This window comes from Passer montanus, unplaced genomic scaffold (assembly GCF_014805655.1).
Source record: "Passer montanus isolate IOZ18808 unplaced genomic scaffold, ASM1480565v1 scaffold74, whole genome shotgun sequence".
In the NCBI taxonomy this organism is placed as follows: domain Eukaryota; kingdom Metazoa; phylum Chordata; class Aves; order Passeriformes; family Passeridae; genus Passer; species Passer montanus.
Genome location: NW_024372592.1, coordinates 3238820 through 3257875, shown reverse-complemented (window position 1 = coordinate 3257875; position 19056 = coordinate 3238820). Strand labels below are relative to the sequence as shown.

The 19056-nt window shown below is 45.6% G+C and overlaps 1 protein-coding gene across 7 annotated transcripts in view; it reads left to right on the top strand.

Moving 5' to 3' along the window:
- FRMD4A (FERM domain containing 4A) overlaps positions 1-19056 on the top strand; it is a 357683-nt gene that overhangs the window by 300220 nt on the left and 38407 nt on the right. For all 7 annotated transcript variants that reach the window (XM_039730872.1, XM_039730873.1, XM_039730877.1 and 4 more), the window contains 4 exons: positions 2197-2262; positions 2474-2531; positions 4308-4394; positions 18410-18486. In XM_039730872.1, the coding sequence (XP_039586806.1) occupies positions 2197-2262; positions 2474-2531; positions 4308-4394; positions 18410-18486 (288 nt within the window). The remainder of the gene's footprint in view (positions 1-2196; positions 2263-2473; positions 2532-4307; positions 4395-18409; positions 18487-19056) is intronic.

The window sequence follows — 19056 nt, the reverse complement described above, 5'->3', positions numbered from 1 at the left end:
TATTGCTCCAAAAGTAATCCTGTTTATGATAATCATGGCAGGAGACCCAGGCTCTGCCTTCATGTGCACACCCATAACATCTGTGGTACTTGCTTGGATCAGTGTGCTGAATATTGTTTCATAGCTGTAGAATTTAGAGATCATTTTCTAAGCATTAAAATGATTCTGAGGGATTTGATGGGAGAGCTGGACCATTCTTTTACCCATGCAATGTGTCACTGGCTCAGTCAGCACCCTGTTCCTGCTGTGGCCTGCTGATGGGACAGCTCTGAAAAGGGCTTTTTTATTTTTGTAGGGGGAATTGGGGGAAGCCACTTGGCGAGTGAGTAAGGAAAGCAGTTAAATAACCTCCCAGATGAACAGGCTTGTGAGGGAAAAGCTGGCCCTGCTGACAATCTGACACTGTCTCTGAATTGCTCTTTGCTGCCTTCACTGATGTTTCTGGGTCTCCTTTCTCTCTTCATTATTAGGGCTACACAATCCTCAGCTTCCCTGTGGCTCTTCTTTCTAAAAGCTGTTGTGGCTCTGGAGATTCTGGCTCTGTTTCTAAAAGGGGTGCAAATGGGGAAGGCAGCAATGAGAAGGAGATGCAGTCATATTAAGCTGGGCTGGTGAAATGCTTTGCAGTTCTCCACAAAAGCCCCCATGGGCATCTCTGAGCAGCCATGGTGAAGTCATCCACCATCATCCCACCCTGCTGTGCTCCTTCACACTGCCTAGCAATACAACTGGCTTCAGTTCTGCCTGGGGGAGGATTACCACATGGTGGACAACTGAAAGGCCCCATTAGGGGGTCCTGCTGGATCCAGGAAACGCAGGGAGGGAAGAATGCCAGTTCACATTGCCCTAAACCACATGCAGACTGGTGGCATGGTATAGACACATGACACAGATGGAAGTTCATGCAGGGCCAGGTGGGGAGGGCACTAAGGTGGCATGAAGGTAGTTTAGGTTTCCCTCCTCTTGGTCTGGCAAGTTCTGTACAGTATCTCCAGGCAACTCAACAGATTCCCTGTCCTCGGGAATCAAAAATAAAATACAAAATAAAGAGCAATAAATTGGTTTTAAACCTGAGGACTTCAATGTTTTGTCATGCTAGTGTAGCAGAGCAGGTCCTGTGTGCATGACATTGCATCCTTGGCTTATATTTTGCCATGCTGTGACCTTGCTGGCACAGCTGATTATATGCATCAAATAGCTCTGCTGCTCATTCACTGGAGAAGAATGAGTGAAATTCTTTAAAAGTGAACTTACATGTGTCTCTCAACCTGTCATTTGCGCCATGCTGATCTCTCTTGGATGCTCCATCTCTACTGCTTATTGGCACACACTCAGAATTGTTGTCTGACACAAAGGCCCACTGGTGTGGAACAGCCTCTATGGTTCACCTTGGAACACATGATGACATGGTTCGTGTCTTCCTACAACATAAAATGATCTTAGTCTCCAAGGAGCTGTTGGAAAGGGGCCCCGGCTCATGCCAGCTCCCAGTGCTTAGCCAGGACTTGCCTGGGGGAATGCAAGTTAGTATAACTCTAAAGTAAGCAAAGGCACATGAATACTTTAGGAGTAAAGAAACACAAGTTTGAGTGCCCTGGAAGTATCCCCTGTCACTGCTGCTATTGCTGCTTCTGTGTGCACCAGGAATTCCTGCTGAGAGAGATTGCTCCAGAGTACTTCCAGTGGTGCACCTGCAGTTATGCAGTGAGGAGGAATCTGTCAGTCTTAGGGCTGTGACTGGCCACCAATTTCTGACAGTTCTGCCCATCTTTCAGAGGACATGATGGGCTTGAAAAGAAGTTGCAGCAGTTAGGACAAAGCAGATCTTGAGCAGCTCCAACGCAAATCTGTTTGCCCTCAGTGTGGTATTGTGGGTATCATTTGTAGAGAAGGAAAGGAATGCAGAGAGGAAAAAGTCTGTACAAATAGGTACCATGTTTGTGAGGAAAACGGGTTCTTCCAGACACCCAACTCTTAGAAAACCATTTTTATTCTCAGTCTGTGACTCCTGCTTTATTTACCCTGTTCTGCAGCAAATCCCCTCATCTAATGGTTTCTCTTGGCATCTTTTGATTCCATCAGTCAGTAGCTGTGTTAACAGAAGTATCTCTTCAGCTTTTGTCAAGATTTTTATATTATATATTTATATAATGATAATGCCATTATATAAAACATCAAATTTTTTTTCTTTTCCAGTGAGGATCGAGTCATTGAACATTACAAGAAACTAAATGGTCAGACAAGAGGTCAAGCAATTGTGAAGTAAGTAAAACAAGAATGATTTCTTTGTGACCTTTGTTTTATTATTAAGTATTTCTACAGAACAATAATACAATATGAAACTATGCTTTCCATCCCATGCAATGCTTCATTTTAAAGTATTTCTTGGCATAATTATTTATTTATCAAAGTTTTTTTCAGATCATCCTCTCAGCTTCTCAGACGTGTTATTCTCTTCTGTGTTGTTTTGCAGTTACATGAGCATTGTAGAGTCCCTCCCAACATATGGAGTGCATTATTATGCAGTAAAGGTACGTGCTACAAGAAGGTCCTTCACAAATTAAACTCTTGTTGGAGAGGGAGGGAGAGAGGTACAAACAGCCATTCTGCTCTCAGAATACAATACAATGCTACTAAAGTCTCGTTTCACTTCCTGAGGTAGGATAAACTTATTTCAGCTGTGTGTGCATGTTTAGTAAATACAGTTCCAAAGAGGAAAATCCTGTTCTTGGAGATAAAACTCTCGCAGTCCTATTGTGCTGGAGTGTTCAGCTCAGTCAGCAGCATGGCAATGCCAGTGAACCACCACCAAAGGGACAAGCCAGACACATCTCTGGCAGACAATCCTTTTTGTAGCTCCAAGAGGTCAGATCTTTCCCAGATGGCAGATCCATGAACACCTACTTAGGGCCAGCCATGACCTGCATACTGTAGCTCCCCTGACATGAGATATGTAGATGGATTGTACATCTTTTTAATGCCCAAACAGTCTTGTATTCTAGAGATAGGTAGCACATTCTCATCCCCAATCAGCTCTCCACTTCTGTGTGGACTTCATGCAGCTATTCATTAAGTTCCTCATTTCTTTTGTCTAATGATATATCACCAAAATTTCTAGGCCCATATTATTATTATTACTTCCCTGCCTGACCAGCTGTGTAGGTTTGGGTTCTTTTAAGTAGATAAATCAATAAACATAGAAAGAAAGCTAGAGCCACATTCCTCAGAGTATATTCTTTCATTTATCACCCCTGAAGCTTTGATGCGTTTCATCATTATCTCCGTGCAGAAATCATATGGTTTTTCTTACATCTGTAATGTCTTGTCCACATGGGGTACTATAAAAATACAAATACCTTACTGTACCTGTCTCAGGAGATGTGTTTCTAGTCTATTCCTGCTAATAGGATGTAATAATAGAAGTTATTATTATTTTGCAAAAATCATTAGCCTCATCTTTTCTCAGAGGACTGCATCTCTTCAGCACCCTTTGCATCCAGTTCTCTTGGACTACTCTAGATCAAGAAAAATCTAGTGGATTGGGCTGGACATTCTATCCTGCAGACTTGAGAGCTATTGCAGTGAGCTCCCCATGGTCAATAAGCAGCAGTGAGCAGCAATGAGGCAGCAAATATTGCACATAATAGGGTTTGCTTCTGCCTGATGTGGGGGCTTGGCTTTGCTGTGTTTTACCCTGCCATTCTCTATCACATTAACAGAACAGATGTAATTTCATTGAGGACTTCAGCTCAGTAAATTGCAGAAACTGGGATCAGATATCAGCCATTACTCCATAAGGACATTTTATTGCACACTCAGACACAAAGCAGTTGGGTCTGAGCCTGTCAGACCTTATCACTTGGTAGCTCTCAGATCCCATTACTGCTGTATTTTCAAGACTAATGCTAAAATCCCTCCACATAATTCAAGTCAGCTGGGTGATTCACTTTCCCTCCCCTCCAATCTCTGAGTGTTCAGACTGAATAATTTACAGGGAAGAGAAAGAGGATGCACCACTGCACAAGGGACCCATGTCAAACCTCCTCAGCACCCCTGACAGCATTTTGAGTAACTTGATCACATATGATGTATTTTAAATTGTTTTATATGTCATGGCCAAAAGTGAAACAGATCTCTTCTAAACACTGTGGAGCTTTGTGACTTGCAGGAACTCAGCAGGGGGAAATTTAACAACACCCATTCAAAGATATTACTTACAAACAAATCTTCATCTTGAACAACAACACAGGAAATCTCCAGCATTTCCCCATCATATTCAATATAACTCCCTCTGTTTTCTCTTTCAGGACAAGCAGGGAATTCCATGGTGGTTAGGACTTAGCTACAAGGGGATTTTTCAATATGACTACCATGACAAAGTGAAACCAAGAAAGGTAAGTGTTTGCTTTTCTACCAAGGTCTGGGCTTGCCACACATGTCAAAGCTTGAGTCAAGGGTGTGATGTACACCAAATGCTGGCATTGATTCATGTGATTTTTGAAAGATGTTTGTTTTCTCCTAAACTTGTCTCAATGTCTGCAAAGAATTAATGGACAAAAGTAGCTCATAATTCATTAAAAGTTGTGGAGTTTGGAGGAAATAAGTGTCACTTAATCTTGCAATTTATGTTTCTTTTTTGTGTGATCCGTAAGACATAGATGGGAACTCAAGGGCTGATCCTCTCAGGTGCTGGAGGCTTTCCACTCACTGGCAATGGTGGACTGGGGGTGCTGAGCCAACCCTTGATATTGTACTGTCAAGCCATAAATTATCTGAGAGAGAAAGGGCTGAAGAGACAGGAAAACTGCTTCCAGTTATTACAAAAAGAAAATGTCATGATTTTCTCAGGACCATCATTACATTTGATAAGCAACAATATTCCTAACTGTAAAGTTAATGTCAAGGTAGCAGGAAAAACTGACTTTCAACACATGCCTAAAAAAAAGGGAAGTTTTGATTCTTGAGCTCAGCCTGAGGAGGGCCCGTGTGTTCTGATTTTCCCAACTAGAATGACATCTAAAATAAAAACCCTCATCCCTGAGCACCTGCCCTGCAGGTGGGAATATGGAGCCTGTTAGCAAAAGTGTCTGTTGCACTGCAGACCTGTGGAGACATCAGGAGGCAAGGCTTCAGGCTGGCTTGTAGGCTGCAGAACTGGATGATTTGGAACAACTGGGCAGCTCTTCTGTGGATGCAAAAGCTTCCACAGTGAATTAAGTTCTGTATTTGTCTTTGCATTGTCTCTGTACCAATTCTTCTTTCACCTCCTCTGGTGACATTCAAGGTGGACACTGCCTGCTGCTCACAGAGAGCATCTTCTATTAAAAATGAACTAGAATCAAGGTTTTGGTAGAAAACTGAACTGCTAAGGAGGCAGCAAGGTGCATCAAATAGACTTTTATTCACTCTAGGCTATTAATGGGACTTTTATTCATTAAAGGAAAGGACAAAGAGAGTAAGGAGGTCTTCACAAAGACTAAAAGACACATCTATTTAGGATCAATCATTACCTGCAGGGCAAGCCATCCTCACACACAGTAGTTTAAAACATGCCTAGGCTAGGTGTTTGTACCCACATATCTCCAGTAGTGCCAACCCCCCAGGGAAGACATGTACTTAAAAGAGGCCTTCAGAAGTCAGTCTTAGGAATACAAACATTTCTTTGGAAGAAATTAGTGCCCTGCCATGACAGAACTCAGCCTTTCACACGTTACAGCAATTATTGTCATCCCTCTTGGGATGGGAGGGTTGGTGGAGAGCATCACAAGGAAGGAGAGGACAGATCAGGTGCTCTGAGTGCATGAGAGGAGACACATTTCCACCAGAAGGGTCAAGCTTCCTTTCTCAGCTTATCTTCTTTCTCTTCTCAGCTGTTCAGGGTGATCTGATCTGTTGCACTGGTTTTGCACTGGTGATCTACTCTTGATTAAATCTTCACCAGCCTCTCTGTGTCCCCACTAGCCTACCTCTAGCACTCACACTGTACCTCAAATCAGGAGCTTTAGGCACCTCTGATTCTTCTTCTCCGAGTGGAACCCTAAAAATAATAGGGTGCTGGTTTTCTCTTTATTGGGAATTAGGTTTTTTGGTCTCGGCAAATCATGTATGAAATCCAGGAGACCCAAAAAAGTGGTGCTGACTTATGTATAAACCACTAAGAACTGTGGCAGAAATGGTAATTTATCTGTGAGGGAAGGTTGGGTGGGAAGAGAAAGCAGAAATTTCCAGGCTCGGATCTGTCCATTGCCACAATCCAGAGACCACAGCAGTGAAAAGACAGACTAGATGAGCATTTCTCTGCTACATGATGCTTGCAAACCCCATCTGTTGGCAGAGCTATTCCAAAATGAACTGCCTAAATCATGGATGGGACTTGGACAGGGTGGCTGAGGCTTCATTATTTCTCCATGGAGTGATTTTACCTTCTGTGGAGTAGGTAGAAAGACTTTTTACCCTACACAGGTGGTAAAACCCCTCTGGCAAGAGCAGATCAACTGCCTCAGTGAGGCATAGTGTTTAATCCTCTTGCTAATTAGATTGTAAAATTGCACTTGATAACCCTGGTATCTGGGAGCAGCCTGCCACAGTATCTGATTCATTTCACTACACCAGCATGTGCTGGTTCAAGTCTTTGCTGAGCAAATGGGAGGGGTAAACTTTACTGAACTTTCTGCAAGGTAAAATTAGTGGGGGAGGGGGAAAGAGATTATGGCTTTTCTGATCTTTAATATTTTGTTCCTGCACACTGCCAATGCCAGAAACAAATTGAAAACTTACAATGGAAAAATAAGTCTCCCTGGAAAAAACACAAGCAGAAAATTTTAGCAAAAAAACAGCTGAAATCAAGACATTTATATTAAGTGCATATAAAAACCTTGCTTGTCTTATGAGGGAGATTGTAATGTTTTCCTATATGTCATCCTAGATAGATTTCCATGTTTCTTGTGCTTGCGAGTAAAACTGTAACAACACTAAGCAGCTGAACCTATCTCCGGCGATCCCATTAGCAGTCACTCAAAACCATGATTTCATTAAATTGCTGGAGTAAATCAGCCATGTGTCTCTAGAAAACTAACCAGGTTTGTCAGCAAGTTAGATGAGACTGGAGAGGGGAATTTAGGCTGACACAGGGCCAGAACCTCATCCTGCTTGCACTGTTCTCACTCAGGCACCGAGTTCTCCAGCATTACTGGGGATGCAGCTGAGATGGGTATCTGGCACCTAGTCCTGGGTGGTTCAGATGGGAATGCAGGCCTATTAAAATGGAATGCAGTTGTACCTAGACTGCAGAGACTAATGTGTCTCTGTGTTTCTATTTTTATGTTCCTTCCTGTCTATACTTGAATTTTGTGCAAGCCCTGAATCTACCCAAAGCCATCACTTTGAGGGTCATCCTTTTTCTTCTGTCTGTTGAGGGCTAGCTCACAGATTCAGCACGCCCTGTCAAAGGTTTGCACTTGAATGTTGCCTGTTGTAGTGCAAATTTGATCCTTATGAGTTATAATCTGCTGGCTGTTCATTCTTGGGTAAAAAAATAATTGCAAAAGTTTTGGTATGCTACACAAAATCCAACACTCCAGCTGATCAAGAAGAAAGGAGTATCAATTGTGGAAAGAGGCTGCTGTCCTGCCAACCATATATTGAGAAATTCTGGATGCTGGGCTTGCAGAACCAGTGACATTGGTGTAGGAGCAGCTCACAGCTTCCAGAGTGGACAGAATCCATTTCCCTCTATGTTAAACTTAGCTTCTACAAATGCTTACTTGTGAAAAGACCAAACCCACCATTTTCAGTGTAGGGTCATTGGAGGGTTTTTTGCTTGAATTTCAGAGCAACTGGAAAGAAAGCCAAGGCACTGCAGCAGCCCAATGTGAGCATTTGTCTGTGAGTGGTGTGTGTCCATTTTCACCAGCACACAGGGATGTGACTCCACTCCATCCCCAGAGACTGTACACAAAGAGCTGCAGTGTAGCCTGGAGCTGTGAGATCTGCACACCCAAGCAGTAGCACCGGGCATATCTCTGTTGTTCTAGTGAGATATTCCCACTGATTTAAGAGCCCAAAGGCATTTTTTAGTGCAAACAGCTTAACAGTTAGTAAACAATTAACTACAAGCTGAAGAGTGAATGATTAACAAAGTCAGCCAAAGGACTTCCCTATGTCAGATAAAAAGACAGAGAAAATGTTTAACTTATCACCAAAAATAAAATTACCTTAAAGGAGAGTCTGGTAATATTTAGTTGCTTTGTAATAGGTACGTCTATATAGTGTTATCTCATTTTCTTCTATAGAAAGCTAGTGGCAATGAAACCTAAAGTGCCTTTTTTCTCAGACTCATAAACATTATCACTGCTTACATTATCTGGTTACTGAAGAGAACCCAAAAGGAATAAAGGTTTTTAGAAATAAGATAAAATGTCAGGCATCACAAAATTCAGCCATTAATGTAACTTCACAAAAAACTTCTTTGTGACAGCTACCAGTTTCTGCCATTTCTTCTCAGCATTACCCTTTCTGTGAGATTAAATGAAGCATGCTGTGAGAATGCTCTGTCACTTTCCATAAGTCTATGCAACAGTCTTTGGGTTCTCACGTCAAAGAATTTGATTTTTAGTTTGTAGTGTCATCATGAATCCAAAGCAAAAGTTGGGTTGACTTGCCATTTAAACATGGAAAAACAAGAGGGGAGTTGGACCCATCCTAACAAGCAATGCAGAGCACAAGTAAATTCAGCAGTTTTAAGTGTCTGATCAGAGAAAAATCACGTGCTTGTCAAAAGCATTAGCAAAGTAATCAGCACATTAATTGTGTCCAGAAAGTGAAAGATTGCTGTCCAGTGCCACTTGGCCTTTTCCAAACAACAAGAGATAGAGTGAACTTTTCCCAATTCCAGAGGCAAAATGAGATATTTACACAGGAGGAGCAATAGCCTAATTAAGAGCTGCTTTATTGCAGAACAAATAGATCCTCTCTGCTTTAGGGCATAATGAAGCATTGTCAAGTCAGTAATTGCATTGATGGAGTGGTTAAACTTGTGCTTCCTGTGGTGAAGGAATGACAGACCAGTAACCTAAAAAAACATAAAGGATTGATGTGAATGTACAGAAAGTAGTGAATGATGGGGAGGAGGAAGCTGACAAATTGCTCTCTGTCCTAACTGATCATAGAACATAGGGAGAGTCAAAAAGGCAAAAGAAACTTGAAATTCAGAGTAGTTACAGGGAGCCCAATTCACTTGCACAGCTCCTTGCCACATGATACATATAATAGAGGCCAAGATGTCAGAAGGATTGAAGATAGCACTAAAAGTGTGACCTTCCATCCAGGGTTTTGACATTGTGTTGGTTATTTTCAAAGAGGATTTTGGGAGGGGTTATAAATCCTCATGTTCAAGGAGGGTGTTTGATTTGACACCAAGTTGGTTTCTGTTGTCAGAGGTATGGAGCATGTGTCTCACTCCTCTCACTGGCATGCTGCTGAGCCACAGGATGTATTCAGAACAGGCTGGACTTTCTCTAGGGCATCCAGAATCAAGTGAGGTCAGAAAATGTATTGGACTCGTATTTCATTGGGCTTCTCATCATTTCCTTTGCAAACACCTTTGCATTGCAGACAGGGATAGAAGATTTCAAATTTACAAATTATAAAAAATGGGCAGAAACCATTTCCAGGAAATACTGGTTTAAAAGCTCATGGAGTCTCAGTGGCACTGCTGTAATAAATTATTCACTGTGATTAGCAGGCTGTTAAGGACTACCTGCTGACTCCTTCTGCTCTGTGCTTTCATTTCTCTTCCCCTTGCTGATCCCTTGTGCTTCTTGGGTTATGGACTTGGCTGTAAACTGAACCAGTCTTCAGGTCACAGTGGGTTCAACTCCTTTTATAGTGCAGTAATTCAGTCTTGGTTTAGTATTTGGAAATGTGGAGCATGGAAGGAGGGAGACATATACAAAGCAAGGTTCCTTACCATAGAGTTGCTCACCCAATTTCTTTCCTTAAAACAGAATACCCAGGTTCCTTCAAACACTGAAAAGCAGGCACAGTTTAAAGCCTTTCCCTGCAGAAATGCCCTATTCCATCCCCATAGAACAGGAGACCATGTGAAATGTACACCAGCACCTTTTTTGCTGCTGTCTGCCTCAGTTTGGGGTTTCTACTATCCAGCACCAGGCACTTCCCCTTTCAGCACTCACTACTCCATGCCTTACCACTGTGCCAAAGAGCTGCCAAACACACTGGGAGCTCAATAAATGACATCAAAGCACACTGGGCTGGAAAGCAGCATTATGTCCCTGACACTGAGAACTTCCACAGGATTTGGCTGGACATGCCACTGGGCTGTGATTCAGTGAACATTTTTTTTGGCAGCAGTATCAGCTGAAGTGGCCTTCAGCACTCTCCTCCCCCATCACAATCCTGCCCCCACTGCTCACTTCCTCCCCTGGGCCGCCTCCTCAGCCATCCTGGTGTAGCTGTGCAGTTGGGAAGGAAACTGCTCCAGAGAAGGGATTGACTGGCTTAGCACCACCCAGCCATAAAAAGTGGTCACTCTTAACCTCGATCAGTTCCCAATCCCATTCACCATCTGACCCACAATCAGTATCCTACAGCAAAGCTGTAGGAGCTGGATATGGATACAGGCTGCATAAATCACTGCAGCCAGAGAAAGAAACAGCCATTACCCTACACAGTAACTTTGTGGAGAGAGACAAGAGCTTCACAGCTTAGAACAAGTTGAGTTCAACTGCATGGAATTTGTCATGGTTCAACCAGAATGAATTAACAGTTGGGTATAAGGTCATCATCCCCACTTTTTTCTCGTAAACATTGGTAAAAATTTGCTTTGGTGTGTCTCCCAAACAGGGCTGATTTCAGATAGGTGAGTAGATTGTCATGAACTTTTTAGAATCATACAATAGTCATGCTCAGTTTCCATTATGTAGGTAAATAAATCGTTTTATCAACTACAATGCTTGCAAACATTAATACACAGTCTTAGGCACTGCTGCTTTATAAAGAAACCAGCACTATTCTGGTGGTTTAGTGTGCTGTGGTGGTACCATTACAAATATAGTTCCCAGGGTTTTTTTTGTGAAAATTTACATTCAGAAAGGCTAGAGCATGACGTTCATCCCATGATCTAGCCAAGTCAAGACCATGGCTACCATTAAATATAGGAGTAGTCCCATCAAAATAAAGCTCCCTTCTCTAAGTCCTTTGTCGTATTCAGGTCTTAAAGAGTAATTCTGTGTAAAAGCAGCAGCCAAGTCTTAAATGATTCTGCAGCACACAGCAGGAAATTCAACCAGATGCAAAGACAAATCACTCCAACAACACAAAGTGAAACAAATTGGACCTCAGAGCCCTGGAGTTAGGGTGGAGATCTGGAGAGAGATTGAAACCTCCTTGAGCACTTATGTTTGGCTCTGAAGTGGTAGCAGGCTCCTCCACACCCCACCCTGCTCAGATGCTGTCTCTTAGCTCACCAGGGCTGCTCCAAAGGCCTGGGCACTTTTATCATCAGATGAATCCAGGCAGGGGTCCCATTACTCAGTGGTTGTGACTATGAGGTACCTTTGGTCAGTGTCTGGGCAGGAGGCTCGGAAGGCTCACTGCAGCCATCACCATGAGAGTGGGATTGCTGCTGCCATGGCACCCCCTGTGCAGACACCCAGCACCACAGGAGTATTTTCAGCCACACAAACTACTGTGCATTGCCACAGCAGCATGGGATGGGAATGGTGATTCCTGAATTTTGGGTCCAAGACTGAGGTACTTTAGCCAAGCCACTGGAGAAGACATGAGGGTCTTTAGGAGAGGGAGTAGCAGTAATGGTTTGTGAGCAGCCTAAATCCATCTAGGGTGCCACAGCTGAATCACAGGCTACAGACTGGGCATCCTTTATCTAATAAATGGTGTATATTTTGCCAGAAAGGAGAGAGCTCTTCAATGCAGAAAGATCCAGTCACTTTGATGTCCTTTCAGAGAATAAAAGGGAGAAAGTTTAACTTAAACCAATCAGAGAAAAAAGGTTCTTTGTAGATCTGTTGATTTAGACACACACAGCATGGTGACAGCAATGCACAATCTAACAGCAGCTACCAAATATATATGTGCAGTGAAAGTGGATTTGGTAGTAGATAAAGTCAAAGTCTAATCTCCCAGTCTGTATAGAGTTACAGACACAAATATCAAGTCGCATTTATTTAGACAAATAATGCTTTGTCCAAATAGCAGCTCTTCCCTCTGTGATCTGATGCTCTGCTGTCTCTCTGAGCCAATAAGCCACTTTGAAATTTAATAGGGAATTGTGTTTCCATAATGGAAATGAATGCAGAGTGGTTATTATATAGACCCAGATGCAATTTGTGTTTGGTCAAGCCAGAAATGTTTGCTGGGGTGGTGTGGTCCCACAAAAACAGCACACAGCAAAAGGGATCTCAAATTGGACCAGAAATTGTTTGTTTGGCAAAAAAAGGCCTGAAGCCTGAGGCGAAGAAGTAATTAGATAGTGAGCTGGGATTGCTGACAGACCACTGAAAGTCCCTCTTAGCCAAGCCATTCTCTCATTCCATGAGGGAAGGGGGGACGGCAAGCCTCTGGGAAGATCATTGGTAGGGCTTTTCCCACATCAAATCACTCAGGAAGTCTTTTTTTTTTTCTTGTTTTGAGAAGTGAAAGAAAAAAAATACCCCAAACTAATAAAAATAAAGGAACTAATAAAAATAAAGGAATGAATGGAAGTGTGGCAGGATGGAGGTCTAAGTTATGGTACAGTGGCATCCCCATTTCATGACCCAGGGGCACCCTCAGCAGTGGGTCACACTATTTCACAGGTGACAGCCCACAGAAATCTCTTGGTAAATCTGTCCCTGAAACAAGAGCCCATTTGTTTGAGCTAAGATGGTGCTGTTCTGCCTGGACCAAGTCCTTCCTCCTTCACTCTAACTAGTTTGACAGAGGTATGATTGATGGGAGCAGGGTTGGCTTGAGGCAGAACACAAATCCATGCCCGGAAACCATGGCCCCACTGAAATCACTGGGACAAAACTGCCATTGACTTCACTGGAGCTGTGATTTCCATGGAGTTTAAGGCCAAAAAGGGACTGCTCACAACCTCCACTCTGACCTCCTGCATAACTCAGCCCCTAGAATTTAGCTTGCTGGTTTGTTCAGTGGAGGAAATTACATTTCCAAGGAGGAATTTTTTTTTTGTTATGTTTGTTTTGTCTTTAAACTGCAGGACGAAAGACTTGGGAGTTTGTAGCTTCACTCATGCAAGCTGTGTGAAAATACTGTCATTGTTTTAGTTCCATTGTTTAATACCAGTTTTAGTATTGGGATGTCATCCAGAGCTGGCTCTTGCCTGTAGTGTAGGCAAGGGAAGGGGTTGCACTGGGGCTGTTAGAAATGTTCCACATTATTTCTCTGCCTTTCCTAGAAGCCATTCAGAGCATCCAGTCTGGGTGGTAGTCCATGCATTTGGAGAGATGATTGTTCCTTCTCATAGAGTGATTTAACAAGGCATTAATCATCTAGGAAGTGTTAAGACTTGAAGGACTGGGAGGTGCCGTATAGGTCAGCAAGTCCAACAGCAATTACAGTTGGTCATTTATTAGCTCTTTAGAATCAAAGAAAAATATGGGTCAGAAAGGCCTCTGGAAGTCTCTAGTCCAACCTCCTGCTAAAAGTTAGGCCACCCTCAGAGTTTGATCTGGTTACTCATGGCCCTAGTGTTTGACCACTTGCCTTGATTGTTTTGGGACTTGGGGTTTTAATTTATATATCTTCTAATAATTTCCCTTGTTGCAACCCTGCAGCCTGAGTCTATTGCCTCTTATACTTTCACTGGGCACCTGTGAGCAAAGTCTGTCTCCATCTTCTTTGTAAGTCCCCTTTGGGTCATAAAACAGAGCTAACAGCAGGTAGATCTTCTATAGATTTCTGCAGATGATTTGATTCTGAACAGCCACCAAAAATGCTATCTGGAACCCTTGAGAGTGTGTGCATTCAGCTTGTGCCTCATCTCAGGTGGTTCAGCACACAGAAAACAAAGAAAATTAGACTTCTGAGCATTTATATTTGTTTCTTAAGAGACCAAATGCAAAATGGCTCACACTGTGTCCCCAGAGCGTGCCCAGCCATAGTGCATGTTCCCCAGTTCAGTTTCAGGTAAAAAATCCTTCAGAAACACATGGCTGAAATGGATTCAGATCCCTGGGCCCCCTCTCCTCCAGGCTCAGCTTAATTACGGACCAGCCAGCAAACCACAAGTGTGCTCACAAAAGAAGATTGAGTCTGAAGGGTTTTCACTGCAGCTCTTTGTAACTAGTCACAAACATCTGGTGCCTGGCAAGCTTGCCAGCCTCTTGGAAGGGGTTTCCAGTGAGAAAATTCCTGTACCTTGCACCTGAATTCTCCACAGCGCACTGTGCAACTCAGATCTCTCTCCTTGCTCCTCTTCTAAGCTGCCAGCTTTGTAGAAGCCATTTCTGGCTCTGGTTTCCCCATCGTGGCCTCCCCATCCCCCCCAGCACTTTTTAAGCAGTGCATGTGGTCTGATGGGGAACAGTTATTCCCTTGAATGTTCACGAGTTGATAAGCAGTTTTTCAAATTCAAGTGATAGTGCCGGTTCCAGTTTTATTGGCATGATAAAACAGAGATCATGGTGGGGACAGGCCCCTTGGAGGAGGAGGGAATAAGAGTAATTATTTTCTGCTATTTTATTAGCCCTTTTCACATGCATGTGTGAGTGTGCAGCCGTGCTCAAAAGCCAGTCTCATGGATACTTCCTTAAGTGTCTGTTGAAGATTAAATCATCTCATGTGCAGCCTGTAATGATGGCCACTACCAAAAATTGTTCCCATCTGAAAGCTGCCTGGTACTGCATGATCCAAAACGAGCTGCTGACCTCAGAAGAGAACCCAGCAGGCAAACCACCACATCACAGACTTGGCCCTCGGCAGCACTGCTAATTGTCCCCTTGTCTGCGGGCACTGAGTGACGGCAGCTACTCAAGGGCAGGGGAACTGTGCTCTAAGCTTGTGTTAATGATTGACTTTCTCCTAAGCTCCATTTCCAGTGTGTTTGGGGAGATGCTGTCCCAGTCCCTGCCGAGGTACTCTTTGTCAAATGTTCATTGCACCTCTGATGCAATCCCAGTAAAACCAGTACAAATTGTCCCACCCACAAGTGCAGGCATTGGATTGGCCCAGGAAATTAACCAAAGACAATCATAAGCCAAATAACCCAAAACCAGACCCAGCCTCAGTGCAGAAAGAGGCAAACCTGCCATGAACATGGATGCTTTGACTCAAACCAGCCCCAAAACCAGCATGCATCTGTTGTCACTGCATTTCCACAAGATCCTGTTGAAATTATGACCAGCTCCCTGCTGGGGCTCTATTCCCCAGTGAACGTTTCAAGCACCAGCGTGGTAAAAGGATCTTGATGGGTAAAAATTATGCTTCCATTTAGGAAGACCTACTAATGGCACCTTGTGCATCTGTCACTGCATTAACAACATAAATTTGAGACCATACATAAGGCGGACAATTGGTGAACAGCTTGCTTACATTATGAGGTCTGGCTGAAGGGGCACCTTCAGCTTTGTTTCTCTGGAGGGATTGTGATCAGCTAACAGGAAAGTGAATACTTTCTTGTGGGTATTCACATTTTTGCAGATTGGATTCCTTTTCTATAGGAATGGGGAGACCTCTCAGATCAATGTGGGAAAAAGGAGTGGGACACTGTAGAATAATACTTGGGGAGCAAACGGAGCACAATTACAACAATGGTAAAACATACGTGTATGTTCAGGAGAGCAGAGCTATGGAATAAAAGACACAAACTTAGGTTGTGGGGTCACTTCCACCCTCTCCCTCCCAAGAGTCTGGATTTGCCTCCTTCTGCCAAGGAAAACAACAAAACTAAATATAAAAATGCAGCAATCTGGGGAGCTGCTCCAGTGCCCAAAACGTAGGTGTCTAATGCTGTTTTAGGCACTGCTGGTGATCCAAGACATCTGCGTGGGGCTGGCAGATACAGCACCGGACCTATGTCAGGCTCCCTCCCACCCAGGGGCCAGGCAGGGAACCCTGGGGCATGGAAAAGGGCACTCCATGCCTACATTTGGGCATCTGAACAGCTTCCCCAGAGCCCTGTGTGTTTGGACAGTTGGAGTTAATCACAGAAGAGAAACGAGAAACAGAGCTTCCCTTAGCAAACAGCGCTGTGAGATTTGGTAGCAGAGAGGGTAAAATAGAAAAGGATCCGATCACAGGGGACAGTCCAGCAGAGACAGAGGAGGAGGATGGGCAGGACAGCATCCAAATAGAGCAGCTGCCAGCAGCTCAGGAAAGTTTCAAATTCCTTCTGCGCCACGCCGAAGTTTAGTCATAAATGACAACGGGGGACCTGGGGACAGAGGGGTATTTTCTGAAGGGTGTGATCTGCTGGCTTTTTAGACTCTTATGTGTTCCACATGTCTGAACGCCTCCCAGACACGTCCTGTGCACATGCCGTGCAGCACAGCCGCCTTGTCCTCCCCGCCTTGCAGATGGGCATCTGGAAGCATGGGGGGATGTTTTCAGCTTGACCCCAGTTGTTGTCTGTGGGAGTTTAGGCCCCAAACTTCCTTCTCATGCCTTTGAAGCCAGGCACTTAAAGAGGAGTCAGACTTCAGCTCCCGGCTTAACCCTTTCACCCTGTGTCTGTCCTCCCTCGGTGGGTAAAATAATGGGTGTTTCTGTGCTTCTTTTGGTGTTTACAAGTTTTATGCAGCAATTAATATTTCCAATGGAGAAATAAAATAATCCGCTAAGGACAATGTAACTCAGCCTTTCAGACTTCCCATCTCTCCTGGCTCCTTTCTTCCTCTACCCCCTCGGCAATGTGGACAGCCCTAGAATATGGGGTAGCTTAGTGCCCTTCTTAATCCCTACCATTCCTTCCAAGAAGCACCCTGTAACAGAAAGAAAAAAAAATAGAGGAAAAAAAAACCCAACCTTACTTGGAAACTTTAACAAATATTTTCTATTTTGCTGCCCCTGAAATACCAGCAAGGAGAAAATTTTGGGTCCTCTCTCTGAGGTTTGTTTTATTCTCGAGATTTCAGCTCCACCAGCAGCTATATCAGTGCAAATCAAATTACGCCTCCTGTTTACTTATCTCCAGAGCGCTGACACTGGCAGCCGAGGCTTATCTCGGCGTGTCAGGAGCCAGCGCCTTCCTCGGGGGTAGGACAGGAACTCCACAGAAGCTGCTTGGAGTGGGAGAGGGAGTGTAAATCAGAGAAAGCGCTGCTGCCTGTGCTCCTCAGCAGCGGGTCTACGTTCCCCAGCCCTGCTGCCTGCTAGGGGCAATGCAGGGAATCCGAAGTCCGAGATGTCAAGGGGGATGGAGGCTGCCTCCTCCCTGTGGATTGGCATCCTGGTTTGGATGTTAGCTTACTCATTGGTAAGGAAAAGGCAGTGGTGGAGCTGCCCGCAGTGGTGGCGGTGTGATAGTTTGGCTGGCACTATTTCGCTGTCACCGCGTCCTTCGCGCTGCTCCTGAGCTCGGTCCGCCCTCCTGCCTGGGAGATGGGCATTATATCACGGGACAAGTGTGGGCACAGGGTCTAAGCGCACCCCGCTGCCCAGGAGCACGCAGAGCCTTCCAGGGCTGGCCCAGGCTGACTCAGGGGCGAGGGCACGCCGCACTTCTCTCCCATGAAAAGCTTCGTGCCTCAGTTTCCCCCTTGGTGGTAGTGTTGGCTTTGTCCCAGTGTTGCTCCGAGATATCTCGGCAGTACAGCCTGTAAAACAGAGGCTGAGATACGACCTGCTTATTGCCGTGTTTTGTACCGCCGGGAGCGCCTGGAGCCTTGGGCACCGCCACCAGGAGTCCGACAGCACAGGGACAGATAAACTCCACTCGGCTCGTGGGTCGCGGGATAAAAGCAGAGCTGGGTATTAGCACTTGGGTGGAGCGGGGGCGTCCCATCTCCTTCACCGCGGGGACAGTCTGCTGTGCCAGAGGCCGATGCAACACCCCAGGTGCCAGCCCTCCAAGACAAACGTAGCCGAATCCCGGTTTGCCCGCAGTTTGTGTGTGTCTTCAACGCGTTTGGCCCCGCAAAGTGAAACCGGCGCCCTTTCCGCCTGCCCCGAGCACCGAGCCCGCCGCGGGCCGGCAGGCGGGAGGGAGGGAAGGAGGAAGGGAGGGAGTGAGGCAGGGAGGGAGGGACGGAGGGAGGGAAGGAGGAACGGAGGCCGCCGCCCGCCCCCGGGGCTGCCCCGCGGGTGCGGCGGGCGGGACGCGGGGCCGGGGCGGAGCACAGCGGGGCATTCCCGCCGGGAGCGAGCGGCGGGCAGGGCTGGGCGAGGGAGCGCGCGGAGGCGCCTCATCCCCTTCTTCTCCTTGCAGATCTTCCAATGGAGGCAGCTGGAGAACCTCTATTTCCGCGAGAAGAAGTTCTCGGTGGAGGTGCACGATCCGCGCAGGTGAGCCACGAGACGGGCCGGGCTGAGCCGGGCTGAGCAGTGCCGAGCCGGGCTGAGCAGTGCCGAGCCGGGCTGAGCCGGGCTGAGCAGTGCCGAGCCGGGCTGAGCAGTGCCGAGCCGGGCTGAGCCGGGCTGTGCAGTGCCGAGCCGGGCTGTGCAGTGCCGAGCCGGGCTGTGCAGTGCCGAGCCGGGCTGAGCCGGGTGCTGCTCCCGCTGCCTGCGGGAGCTGTGGAACACTCAAGGGAGAGGCAGCGGGTACCAAGCCGGGGGTTGCTGCTTCATTTCAGCGGGACATGCCGGGTTCTGGTGTGCGTTTTTGAGGATGTGTTTGCCCTCGGCTCCTAGCGGGTTTTTTTTCCCCCCTTCCCTCTGTTCTGGCACCTTGTGACCCCCGGGACTGTGTGGCTCCGGTGCCTCCGCTGCAGTGCTGGCAGCCCGCGTGTGTGAAAGGGGGGTTTGCCTTGTCCCCGTGTTTCACTCAGAGCCCGGAGATGAGCGCCAGATTTTGTACTCACATGCTTCTTTGTAAATAAATATTCAGTAGTGCAACTGAAAGCAGTGGCACAGAAC